Source organism: Anas platyrhynchos, chromosome 1 (assembly GCF_047663525.1).
Source record: "Anas platyrhynchos isolate ZD024472 breed Pekin duck chromosome 1, IASCAAS_PekinDuck_T2T, whole genome shotgun sequence".
Classification (NCBI taxonomy): Eukaryota; Metazoa; Chordata; class Aves; order Anseriformes; family Anatidae; genus Anas; species Anas platyrhynchos.
The window spans coordinates 153,037,169-153,051,248 of record NC_092587.1 but is presented as its reverse complement, the minus strand read 5'-3'; the positions used below and the strand labels follow the sequence as shown (position 1 = coordinate 153,051,248).

General features: G+C 41.0%; 1 protein-coding gene across 11 annotated transcripts in view; it reads left to right on the top strand.

Annotated features, from left to right (window-relative positions):
• Positions 1-12,093, top strand: part of MBNL2 (muscleblind like splicing regulator 2) — a 108,559-nt gene extending 96,466 nt beyond the window's left edge. For all 11 annotated transcript variants that reach the window (XM_027443335.3, XM_027443339.3, XM_027443331.3 and 8 more), the window contains one exon: positions 9,135-12,093. In XM_027443335.3, the coding sequence (XP_027299136.1) occupies positions 9,135-9,262 (128 nt within the window). In that variant the 3' untranslated portion in view covers positions 9,263-12,093. The remainder of the gene's footprint in view (positions 1-9,134) is intronic.
• Positions 12,094-14,080: the final 1,987 nt, after the last annotated feature.

Genomic DNA, 14,080 nt, shown 5'->3' with positions numbered 1-14,080 from the left:
TGGGAAGGGGAAACAGATTTTATTTGCATCTTTTAGTGCCAGGATATAACATTACAAATGAGAGTCACTATGAAGTAGTGGTATCTAGAATTTTTTTGGCTTTTTTTTTTGGCTGAAAGTTTTGGTCTAAAAATTCCAGAAAGTCCCAAGTTAAATTTTCCCATAAAAAATTCTGCTCTAACAGCATAAAGGGTCATTTGGGCATGAAAAAGTCCAAAAAAAAAAAAAAAAAAAACAAAGGCAGAAGAGCAGGTTCTTTTCTCAGCACATTATCAGAAGGGATGCTTGCAGAGAGTGAGCCCTGGGCAGAATAGAGCTGGGCTTCTGGTGAGCCTACGTGGAGGTACCAGCAAGCTTTGCCATCTGGGATGCAGGATGAACATCTCACCTGGCTGCATGTGAAAGGGCACTGAGTGCCAACACCAGGCTGGCAAAACGAGCCTCCAGAAAGTGTGAAGGTGGTTCCCAAATGCTGCTCCAAGCACTCAGCTTTGAAATTTAACCGGGCAACACTGAGCATGTTGCACTCTGAGTATCTGCTGAAATCACGCTCTTCAAGGCTGACCGATTAACTTGGCTGGGTTGGCTGTGTCCGGAGTGGCTCGGGAACAAGTCCTGATCCCTAACACATTTGGGGGGAACGGTTAAAAATTTCCATTTCTTTTCTTTCTGATGTGTAGCAGCAACAGGTGCATTTACTGGTTTGCAGGGAGATTTGTTTTTTCCTAAACTGTCATTGAACATGAAGATATTGAAGAGTAATTTCTCCAGGGAAGGTATTGGAATAGGAATATCTTGTCACAGTATGAAAGTCAAATTGAAACTGCTGCTGCCTATTTCAAGCTAGACACTCAAAAATCACAAGCCTCAATTCGATCAAGTTATAATGTTTGAAGACAGCAAGTTACATGTAAGTAGCTGTAACCTTCAGAATGAACAGTTTTCAGTCTCAAGAAGTGAGAGTTTTCAATCGTAAAACCTGCAACAAATCTCAAGCAGTGTCAAGAAAAGACCCTTTGAATTGCCTTGAAACAACTGACATTACAAAATATATGGCAAAACTTTGTTTTCTTAAACTGCAAGTCAGCAAAGAAGCAAACGCAAAAATTTACCTTGGAAAATTTGAAGGAACTCTATTTTAAATCTCACGCGAAGTTTAACCAAGTCTTCATTTTACTTCTAATATTTCACTTTTTTTGTCTCTTCAGTTTGGATAGACTGCTGTTCTGTGTAGATAATGAAGTCTTACTTGCAGAATTTCATATTACATGCTCATACACAAGAAACAAGTGGGAAGAAATGAAAAATCGATTTGCTTTTTTCAGTAATTCTGTCCCATCCCTGTAGAGACTGAAGCCTGGCTTCCCCTGGTAGCCTGCTAGATGGCAGTATCACATAACCTGAGCATTAAGCTAAGGGGAACGTTTCTTTTATATAACAAAAATCTAGACATAGTTCCCTTTCCTGTTACAGACTGTTTTAACTTTCATAGTATTGACATTAATACAATGGAGTTATATTCGAGATAACTTTCCTTTGTGCTCTTTCTTTCAATTATTCAACAAATGATACTTTGACAAGTTGAGTAAAAGTCTTTTGGGGCATCTATTTATTATTTAAACATAGGAAAAAAAATTCTGAGGTCAAGCGATTTTGTAGGCATTTGGGGAAAAAATGAGTTAGTCTCATTGTTCTTAGTATGTATGCACAGCTCTTGTGAGTCCGTTTTTTTCCATCATAAAATTTTAACAAGACAGTGCAGTGCAGAGCTCCAGATGTACTACTTGCCTGGGATTCTGCTCTTTGAAATAATTGTGTCTGTACATCTACAGCTGCTGCAGCTATTTGCCTTTGAAATAAACTAATATCATATTTTTATCTTAGTGTGCGATTTGTTGGATGAGCATTTTGCACACCAGAAATGTCATTTTTTTGGCTTTGAGTGTGCAGGAGGCTGCCCGCGTAACTGCAGCGGAAACATTGCTTGAATTTATTTATTTATTTACTTACTTAGGTACTTACTTATTTATTGTACTTGCCATGTCTTTTGGCTTCAGGCAGAGGTCTGTTAACTTTGACAGCCTTCACTTTTGGCATAATATTATGTGCAGTGCCACACAAGAATATGCAGGTATGTTTGTGCAGAATTATGGAATGGTTTGTGTTGGAAGGAACCTCTAAAGATCATCTAGTTCCCACCTCCCTGCCATGGACAGGGAAATATGAGAGGATTCAGATAAGAAAAAAAAATGAAGGAAGCACTAAGTAGGTAAAGTCAGGAACATTAAATCCGCCTCAGAGATAACTATAGTGAGTTTTATAAAACCAACAAAAAGTTCAGTAACTGAAATAAATATATCCTATTATAAGTGTCATGTCTCGTCAGGAACCTTGATGAAGAAAATGTGAATTTGATGCCTTTCTGTGTTCAAGAGAAGTTCTGGATGTAGCAGTGGAGCATCTCTTGCTTTGAAGGGAATCTGAATTGAAGAAAACACAGGTTTGAAGAAGGGTGCCCATATTCCTACAAGAGGATTGTGCACATCCCATAGTGCAGATTTTGAATAGCTTTGTTTGGTCTTTCGCTCCTTTGTGCTCTCAGTTCCTCTGTGCAAGCCCATTATGACAGTTTCTAAAGATCAAGAAGCTAAGGACAATGACCTAAAAATAGGAAGTGAAAAACACAGATGATTGCAGTAGCTCAGGTCTGCTGAAAGGTAGCATTGAGTGGCCATTCAAAACAGTCACTGTATGGGGGCTCCTAAAATATTACAGCAGTAATTTTCTCATTTTCTAGGTAGTCTGTCTGTTGCCTGCATGATTAGTTAAAATAGATTTTGGTGGAATGTGTTAAGAGTATTTTAGGATCAATTTCAAGTACTGCATTATTAATTATTTTAAAGAAGAATAAATAAAACCAGATTGCTTTCATTTTAAAAGCAACTAGTCCTATTTGACTGAAGTGAGTAAACACCTATTATGTTGTACTTAAATATTATAGAATATTATTTGAGTAAATACCTATCGAAGCTCATAAGCATGCTAAGAAGTTGGCAGCACCAGTGGGTTTGGACTCTCTTTTGGGACTGTGTGAGTATTAAATGAGATGAATAATGTTGAACCCATGAGCCCTTTGGGATCCCATAGGTGCCTTGATCTTTTCTTTAGATCATCATGAAAAGCTAAGTTCAGACAAAGTCTTTGCCAGCTTTGTAACACCCTGATGACCAACAGCTTGTGCCTGTTGGAGTACGCTAGCAGTGTTCATCTCAGCATGGACATCTGACCCTCTGTTTTTTCCAAAGCCCTATTAGCAACTATGAGCGTAAGAGTTCAAGTTTTGTGCCCAAAGTGCATAAATCAGGCATAAAAGAGCAAAAACCTGTAATCTAGTTTTAATGATAAATTAATCTTTACTATTTATAAGAGGCGACTCCTGTTTTTCCTTATAAAAGGAACTAAATATGCTAAGTATGCAGATTTGAGAAGATCATAAGATGTTCTCCTTACTCCTTCTGCAGCCCTAAGAACAAAGCTAGTGTTTGTTGCTACATCTGACCCTTTGAATTCACACTGAAAAAGCATTGCTATAGGATCTTACCCAAAGAAACCGGACAGAATTGGCTTGCAGGGGTGTGTGGTCTGCGTGTTTCTTTCTGGCTGTGATAACATGCAGTTTTCTGTGCATTTGGCTGGTGAATATCCCATCGGGTAGAACGCGTAGACTTGGAAATGGACAGGTCAGTGAGGCAAGCCTGAGGTTAGACGGACGCATCAACATGTAGATAGATGTATTTGGTCGAGACAAGGAACAGAGGCTCTCGTGACAGTGACAAGAGCTTTGACATCCAGTCAGCAATTTGGGAAGAGACTTCCCACGGGGAATTACAGCCCATGGAGGGCATTGGTGGGAGTCCTGGAGGGGGGCACTGAATGACTCCATTTGGTGCTCCCTGGAGGTGCTGCTGCTGCAGCCATGGAGAAATAAGAGGTAAAAAAAAAAATCCATCTACAAGGCTACATAAAAATTATACATGACCAAGCATAACTGTTACGATGGGGATTGCTCTCAGTAAATGTCTGTATCTTTTCAGCCATTCAGGCTGAAACTCCTCCATTTCCACTTTTGATTGAGGAAAAAAAAGAGACATTCGTTTGGAAGACAAAGAACAAGGTGCATACCACAAAAGAGCATCCTAAGAGAAAATGAAAAATAAAGAGATGGCGGCACCTCCCAAAGGCACGGAGAAATATAAATAGTCTTGGGTTTCATGTCAAAGGGAAGAAATACTAGGTGTTAGTTTTATTTTTAGAAAGTGAGAGAACTTATAAGACAGCCTGATATGAGCAGGCTGTCTGAAAATATCTGTCGTTTTTAATGTATACCCTACTTACGTCTGACCATTCTGCTACTGGTGTGAAAAACATGAAAATAGAAAATGTCACTGTGGTGGGAGTCCTCTGCCCTGACGCAGGTGTCTACGAGTTAAATACCTCAGTGTGAACTGCTTGCCACAGACTCTTAACATTGGGTGGAGGACAAGAAGCATCATGAGTTTATAATTTGTCTCATGCTAAGATAAGTTGCCTGAGGTAGGCTAGCAAGATGTAAAACAGGGTGACCAGCTGAGGCTTGCCGTGTCTGAAATCATCTGAGATGAGTCTTGTCTACAAAGAACTCCTCATGCTGCATCGCTCTAAAAACGAAAGGCGGAGTAGTCTAAAAATGTTACTACATTGCGAGTTCATTTTTAGAAGGATAAGCACTTTGCAATGTGGAGGTCAAGTATGATCTTAAATCCCACCATAGAAAGTATTAATGCTTACAGAGCAAAGCGTAACTTGGAGAAATTGCTTCAAAACTTCTTAGAAATCTTGGAGACAGATGCAAAGTCTTGTTTTCCAGCTGATCCACCGTGACAGGTCTCTAAATTGAACAAGATTCTTGTGCTCTGAAATCGCACAGAAAGGTAAATTTTCTGTATTCGTCATTTTATGAGAAATCCAGAGCTGGAAACAAGTCAACATGTCAAGGAGTTTCATGAGTTGTATGCATGAAATCAGTAGTACCCAGTGGTAATTCTAGGGAATTCAGGTGATTATGTGAGCCATGCCAAGTGAGCCAGTGCACAAAATAAACTAGGGGTCAGAAAAGAGTTCACAAAGGTGGAATTGCCGCCTTAATTTAAAACAAATTCTCAGTTTTACCCTGTAAATCTTGAAACAATAACCCATCACAGCCTTCTTTGCGGGGTCCTGAGGGAACTGACAGCTGACTTGGAGCTGTGGGCCAGCGGTTTGGTGAGAAACAGAGACCAGTGGCAGTAACTCATCTCCTGGTTGCCATTCCCCTAGACCACACGGCAGGAATGTGTCACCCTTGGGAGTAACCAGGGTTATCCTGGCTGAATTTGTGGATGCTCTGTATTGCGCAGTGGGCTCAATGAGCACTGTGGCCATTCAGAGCTCCTGAAGGGCTGTCAACATTTAAAAGAGCCGTGCTCAGATAGAAAAGAGAAAAAGAAAGTCTTGACATTTCAGAGGTGAAAAAGGTGCTTTTTACAGCTGGCAAATTTGGAAAAGCAAACCCTTCCCGGCAGTCAGAAAGCAGAAATTTAGCTTCACTCTATGTATATACTCATTTCAGTGATGTCTAGTAGCTAGCAGTGGTGCTGTGTTAGTGATTTTATTCTACAGAGAGGCAATCTTTCTGGCACTTCAAGCAGGTACCAAGTGAGAAGGCAATGGAGAGAGTACTCTATGTCTGCAATTGCCTCAGAAAAAAAATGCCCTTTGCTATTATTAAATCTTCTGTGCATTACTATTCCAGATTGTAAGTGCCAGGCCATTCTGCTTCTGCTAGAAATAGTGTTCCTATTAGCTCTGTTACTGCGGTCACACAAAGTCTGTTTTCTGGCATGTCTGTACCCAATCCTGCAGACATTGATATGTCTTATCCATGAGAATTTGCTTTCCCATGCTTGGCTTGTCGACCTTTGTGCATGGAGCGTGGCATGCACACACACAAACGCTCATTGTGTAGCCTTATTTTTCAGGGTTTTTGTTGTTGTTTACACTTACTATGGCCAGACGCGCTATATCACATTGCTGTGAAGTTTAATGAAAATAATAGTATCACAGCCAATGTAATGAGTCATGTGGATGTGCACATGAGACGTAATCCTTCAAACAGAGAGCATAAAGGCTGCTGGACCTCTTTGCAAGTAATGAGGGAGTAGAGACTGTAATAAGTGTTTGCAGGGATGTCCTTTGGTTGGTGTGGTCTGTGCAATTCCTTCTTTTTCAGCGTGCAATTAGCATGGAGCAATTAGCAGTGATGCAGACTTAGATAGCTTACATGTTCCATCACAGTTTATTACTTCGTTTGTAGATTAAACGGGAGAGGTTCACAGTGTATTTTCCATGTAAAGTAGCTTAGCATTTTATGTTTCTCCGTCAGACACAGTGAAAAAAAAAAAAAAAAAAAAAGGAAGAATAAAAAAACAGTTGCAGAAGCTGCTACACGTGTATGTAGCTGTGGTGGAGTTGTGATATCTTTGGAGAAATAGGGTGTGAAGATATAATTAAAGACTATGGGATGCATTTTACACTTTGTGGCTGAGGTTAAAAAAGAAATGTAGCTCCTCTGTTCTGCCTCCCTGGGCTGGAGAAGCTTCTTCTGAAGGAGAGACTTGAGGTTTTTTCCTAGGAGGACTCCTACGTGCACTAGAAATAGCCAAGGTGCAACATGCCCTAGTTACATCCCCTGCATGCGTGGCGGGGCGGCGAGGAAGATGTGGTGGGAACGGGCTGCAGAGGAGCGCGGTGGGGAGGGCTCCAGCTGCCGTCTGCTCCTCCTGCACCCACCACCACATAAGCAGGCCACAAAAGGAAAGTGCCCGCCTCATCTTTGCTGTTTCCTGAGTGTTGAGAGACGGGGAGAAATGGCAGGAGTAGGGAGGCGATGGTGGAAGTCCTCACCTGGTCTCTGCTGCTCGCCTGAGTGGTGCAGGGAAGGGGTCCCTGCTCTTTCATGCTGCTGAGAGCCCCCTGTGAATTGCACCCAGGTCAGTGTCAGGGACAGCCCAGCCCTTCTGCCACGTTATAGCCCCTTGCCTCTTCTGTCCCATATTTTGGAGAAGCTGGGAGCATCAGGCTTGTTTGACCTTTCAGGACATCTCGCTACAAACCGCAATGATCTCTCTCTATCCTTTCTCTGAGTATTTCTGAAACAAGGAGAAAAAAGTTATAGAAAAATGCAAGTCCTATCCCCTCAAAAATTGTCAGGAGAGGTAGGCAGCTGCATTATCTGAAACCCTTTTTTTTTTTTAACTGAGTAGATTTCAGGTTATGTTCCATTAAAACTGACATTAGGATCCCTTAAACACATTTGTGTGATTATGGCTAACCCAGTATAGATAAAGCTGCTTTATTAATTACATTGACATGTTGGGCTGTAACGTGCTAAAAATACCAGTGCTGATAATGTTGGTCACCTCTTATTTCCAGCACGGCTCTGTTCTTTGTACTCCCTGCCAAATTGCAGTGCTGTAGATGGACCAGGATTATCACAGGCAGGGCTTTATTATTTCAGCAAAGGTATTTCTTTGTTATTACAAAAGGAAACAGAAGATAGACGATAAGCCAACAAACCCACAATGAGTGGAAGTCATTAAAAATATATGTCCTTGTTGTATGAATGGTGTATTTAGATGTTCCGCCCCTTGGAGCCGGCAGGTGTTCGTACAGGATCATTACAATGGGGCTTCGAGTGTCACCGCATTATCAGTGGCAATCAAAGATTACTTTTAGGCATGCCAGCAAGTCATACGGGGTCAGGGAGCTGAGTACAGAGAGCACGTAGTGATGGAGGGGGCTACAGCTTTAGGTGCTGTACCTAAAGTGAAGCCCTCCTCGATGGTGCAGGGGTTGTGAGGTGCATTCGAGGTGGTCTCGGGAGTGCCTACAGCAAGTGCTTTCCAGGCAGCACTGAGCGTGTTTCTTTTCTGTATGTCAGAGGTAGTATGTTGCTGAAGTTATTTTCAAAACATCTCCTTTTTATTTTTTCTTTTCCTTTTAAAATAAATATTGCATTGAGCAGCGGTCTGTCTGCATAATACACAAGTAGGTCAAAGTGCTGTCATGCCTGCCTTGCGTACTACCTACAAATACAGCTCAGAAATGTGTCAAGTGCCAAATTAAACAGGAAGAGCAAGCGATGCACTCCAATTCCTTGACTTACGCTTAGGCCTGGAGTACAGATTAGCAACGGCACGGTAAAACATCACACCCCTTGTCTCTGACATCCCTTCCACTGATAGCCATTTATATGGCAGGTGATGGAAATCCAGGTCACTTCCCAAAACAGCCAGCTGGCTGAGTCAGCTGCCTTCACATTTTGGAAGAGTGCTGGGCACAACCTGCATTCAGCCACCGCAGCACTGGAAGCAAGAGAGCTTGCAGCTGCAAAATGGTTGCCTCACCCTTAGTTTCAGGCACAGTGGAGGCAAATCAGGGAGGTTAGTGACCAGCCGGGCGCGCAGAGGTGCCATGACGACCATCCCCCTGGACCTCCTGTTGAGAGGAAGCATGAAGAAGCTCTCGGCTCACTGACCCGAAGATAACTTGTTAGGAAATTAGCAGTCGCTAAAAACACATTAAAAAGGCACTTTAGCTTGTAGAAAACATCCAGCCCAGTACACACATAAATATTTATATTATTTTATATATTTTTTTTGGCTTGATAGCGGTGAGTGGCCCTGCCTCCACCTCTGCCCCTTGCTGTTCCTGCCTGGGGATGGGGGCTGCCAAAGGGCAGCAGGCCCCGATGCCCTCCCCAGCCTCCTCACGAGGCACCGAGCCGGGGAGGCAGGGACACCTCGCAGGGTGCCCTCCGGCTGGCGTGGCCCCCCTCTGACATTTTGATACCTAAAACGTCCCCTTCATGTGTCCTCACACACTGGAGGACGTGATGAAGAGGTTTGTGACACACACAGGCCTCCCGCCTAGCGGTAAGGATACGGGAGGCCGTCTCGTACAAGGTGGATTTAGTCAGACCGGTGCCACCCGTGCCGGTGACCTGCTCTTTGAAGTGCCACTTGGAAGCCCCATCACACTTTCCTTTCTCTCCACAGATAATCCTGAAGTAATCAGCAGGAATGGGACGGAGTGTCAAGAAGCCTCCCTGCGGATGGCCAAGCACGGCTACTGTACATACTATCCTGTCTCCTCCTCTCTAGAATTGCCACAAACTGCATGCTAAGTAAAGAATTTGTTCTTACGGACAAATCACAAACTCTAAGAAGCTAGTGCTGCTATGTCATATATGAATATTAAATATGGTATGCTTACTATACTCCGACCTAAAATAGTTAACTACCTGATACCAGCTGTGATGTTTCAAGACATAAAGGGTAACATTTAGTTTTGAAGATTTTTAAAAACATAGTTTAATTCTTGCAAATATTGTCTTTTCTCCATAACTATACCTAATGGAAATGGTCCAATTAAGTTAGTCTTGGGAGATTCAGCGGTCATGAATCTTTCAAGCTCAGCAATAATTAATTTGTATTGGCTAAAAACTTATGCCAGTTGCAGGTTTAATTTTAACCCAAATTACGATTGGGGTTTTTCTTCTTGGTTAAAAAATCTTGGTTTTGCTCCCGCAGCAAGTTAACTCCAAGACAAAGGAAGTGAAACAAAGCCCGGTATCCTGCACATCACCCTGCCAGTCTAAAATTTTTAGCCAGAAATCCAAAGTAAAGCACAAATTCTTTAGATGCACATAGTTGGTGTTTGACTTGTATGGAGAAGTTGCATTTGAGTCATAGCAGAATAGCAGAAAAAAAAAAAAAAGTTAAAAATTTTGCACAGTATGAACTTCATACCCCTTTCAATCCCCAAAAGAACAAAGTCTTGAAAATATTATTTTACGAGTATATTTATAATGTTTTTAAAAGAAACTTTGCAGAAGTGCCTAAATTTTGTCACATCAGACTTGATGAAAGTGAGCCTGATGCCAACAGTCAATCTTACCGGAAGCGAATAATCTCTCAAACTCATAGTCACATTACCAAAAAGATCCAAGCTCTTAAGAAGTAACTTCTATAAATGTAAAAAAATCAAATGAAAAGACCAAACTAACAAAGGAAAAGGAGAAGAAGAAGGATGTAGGTGAAGAGATTTGTATGATACTCTAATTTAATTAAAATTCAGTTTAGTCACTGAGACTTCATAAGTGACTTTAATCTAGGTTATTAACTGAACACTAAGAATGTAGAATGAGATTCAGTTTAATAAATCATTACTGTATTTGCATTTTTTTTTAATTGGATTATAAGATTGTAACCAGATTAGAATGGAGAAAAATAGTTCTTTTAATTGTTTTTCTTTAAAAACATATTTTATGTCACAAAAGTATGAAGATATCTTTAATACAATTATATACATATTATATATACATACATACATATATATGGATGAAGCAGATTTTAATGTTGTTTACTTTTTTAAATACTTTGTTGATTTACAAGGTAATTATATATGTATAATTAAAATTTCATTTGTTTGATTTGAGATTTGTTTCAAGCACTATTGTACCAAATATTTCATATTTCACATTTTATATGTTGCACATGTATCACAGAAATTACATAGTTTTTAAATTATTGTTTAAAAAACAAGACAGCTGTTATAAGTGGATATTATGTATAATTGTTTGCAGCATAAGTTTTCTATGTGGACATTATTAGTGATTGCAGTATTTTAACTTAACCTCTTCAGATTGATTGTAAACTATTTTAAACTTTGGCAGCACTGCCTGTTCTGAACGACTGAAGGCACTAACCATATAATTATTTGTCTTGGAAATTATTTTCCAGGCTAAATCTTGTTTGTCCAATGTCTAATTACTATCTATTTATATATAAAGCTGGAGATTTGATCATCCGACAGAAAAAAATAATCACAATTCGATTGTAAAATTAACATAGTGCTTGTAACGTTGCGTTAGTTTTAATTTGTGGAAAAATAATGTATCTTAACTTGTTATTTAGCAGTTAAGGTATCACCATTATATACTATTAAAACACTAATATTTGTAGACTTTCTCAGTCATTATAACTAGGTAGTTGACACTGCAACTTGCCTATATCTGTCAAAGTTGTTTTTATTTTTTTATAATAGTTAATTTAGGCATTTGGGTAGCTTATTGTACAATACTAAATGGTAAATTATCCATGTTGTTTAAATATTTTATGTAGATAACTCTTCAAGACATTGTTTTGTGTGAACTTTTTATGTTTCAAAATAACTGTTATTCTATGTTTTTTACAATTAATCCAATACTACTATTTTTTGCCCATGGATGACGAAGCTTCAGATACATCAGGTCTTTCATCCAGATAAACTGACAGACAAAAAGAGAAAATGTATTTTTAATAAGAGATCCACTTTCCGACTTTATGACTTTGTAATATTCCTAAAAACTGTACAAGTACAAACCTATGCTAACAGTAAGGAGGCAATTACAGAGATGTGCAAATACGTGTACAACAGATTCTGCATTTTATTTATTTATAAAGTAATTTTATAGACTATTTCAAAATTTGGGAAGATCTAAAACTATTTTTCTGTATAAATATTATTTGCCAAAACTTTGTTTATATTTTAAAAAAAGTCTAATGAAAATGGTTAAATTTTAAATGCTTTGTTTAATTAAAAAAAAAATAAAAAAACACACAAAAAACACACAAATAAACCCCCCCCAAAAGAACCATGAGATGGGCCAACACAGAGACAGTGAATACTGTAGCTGAGGCGTGGTTTCAAGTTACTTGAGATGCCTCAGTGTTTATTTTCTTCAAACGATACAGCACCTCACCAAAATACCTTTTTGTTTGCCTCTCTCATACAGTATAATTGACAACGCTTACAATGAATACTTCGGTAACCGTTCGAGAAACCCCTCCATTTGCTCTTTTCCAGCATATAACTACTAGTGGTCTGTTAAATAGCCATTCTATTTCTGTTGTGACGTTAAATTCATTCACCCAATGTACAACCACTGAAATAAAAAGAAGCATTTTAAAGTGAGAGACGAGTCGGGCCTTTCCTTTCGTGGGATGTGACTCTTGACAAGATGGGGCAACAAAAATGGCCAAAAGAAAGTGGAGGTAGTCTTTTAAAAGCTTGTAATTTATTATTATTTTTTTAATTTTCTTTTTTTTTACTTAATTGAATGTTCAAGAAACTACCTGTTAAGTACAATTCCCTGGTTCGTGACACACACAGACATTTGGTGAGGGAGCCTGTGCTCTTCTCCTGCTGCAGGCCGCGTACCCACTGACCAGTGGGTACCACCGACCGCAGTACCAACATCCATGCCCACTGCATGCACCCTGCTCAGAGCAGAGGTTTGGGCATGGATTTTAGCCCCAGACAGTCATTTCGTGCCCTTTCTGCCTACACAGGCCTGCCAGGGTGGCTCACAGATGGGTAACCACCAGGGAGAACTGTGAGCACATTATGCCCCGTCCTCTTGTTGTGCCCACATCTCGGAGGGTTTTGTACTGACAGGTCATCCCTGTTAGGTACTCGTTCCTCCCGGGAGAGCAGCACTGCAGAGGAGGTACGTGCCCAGGAGATCACACAGCAAGCTTAGAGGCAGAGGAGGGATAAAACCCGCTGGTTTGCAGCTCCATGGTTTCTTGACACGATCTCCTCTGATCCATTTTTCAAATGCTTGAAAGAAAAGAAATAGCAGTTCCCGCTCCCTTAGAAGCATGCCGAATCACGAAGGATTTGTGTCACAAGGTTGCATACATTGCATCAGCACGGGGCTGGCTTGAAAGGAGTCCAAGGTCACAAGTGATGTGGAAAACCACCAGGTCAACCAGTCAATTTGGATGTATCACAAAGGTACTGAGCCAGAAGCCTGCTGAGAGCAAGCATGTGGGATGGAGAACAGACACGGTGCTGCCTGGCAGAGCTAGAGGATTGGAGACTTAGAGGGCATTGTGGAGCAGCAGCAGCAAACAATTCAAATTCACCTCCTAAAGGTTGAAGAGCGGAAACCCTGTCTGTTTACACTGCCTTGTGCTAAACCTCAACCTGCAGTGACTTTCTGGACAGCTGTCAGCAGCCAGGGAGGGTCAGGACGTGCTGATTTTCTTGTCTAAAAATTGCTCTGTTTCTTGGCAACTTGGGCACTTACAAAGCAATGGAGAAGCTCTTGTGGGAGGCACGAGCTTTGGGGCACCCCACCAAACCACCGGGTTTGTACTTCTCTACGTGCAGTGTCCCTCCTTCAGAAAATTTTTAGGGCCTCCAGAATGAACCGAGAGACTTTAGAGCCCTTTGGTATTCTCCACAAGGCAGCTGGCCGCGGGTTGTGTCTCAGCAGCCCGGCATGCCCACACGCACAGACCAGGGCCACCACTTTGGTGCCAAACGCTGCCTCCCCTGCAGAGAGCGGTCCCCTTGCCCCAGGGGCATCGCGCTGCTTAACATCAGCCTTCTCCAGAGCAGCCTGGCCAGGTCCACGCTCACTGCGTTTGGCTGTGCATCTCCTCCGGCCTCACACGGTGCTGCCATGGCCACAAGGCATAATTATTATTTTCAGTATGGTTTTGTTTGTTTTTCAGTTCAAAGGTCTAAAGCAATCTAAGCCTTTTTTTTTTTTTCTTTTTCTTTTCTTCTTCTTCTTCTTTTTTTTTTTTTTTTTCTTTTCTTGGCCCACTGGAATTAATAGCATGAAACAAAAGGGTATGTGACATTTGAGGGGTCAGAGCCTGCTGGGATAGTTCTGCATGTTTGTATACAGTGGAGGAAGCCAAAACTGGTTCAGCCTTGTCCATGCTGCATTTTGGGAGTGTCTGTTGAGCAAGTTACCAAAGCAGCAGCTGGGGTTTGTCTCAGAAAGAGCTGTTTCGCTCCAGAAGAGAGCCCAGGAACAACACGACATTTTCTGTATTGTGGATGATGAAGGAAAAGGGACTTGTGAGCATGGTTGTTTGACAGCGTGAACGTAGTCCGTATTGAGTCTTCTGCTAGAGGCATTTATTGCATGAATGTGTGGGAC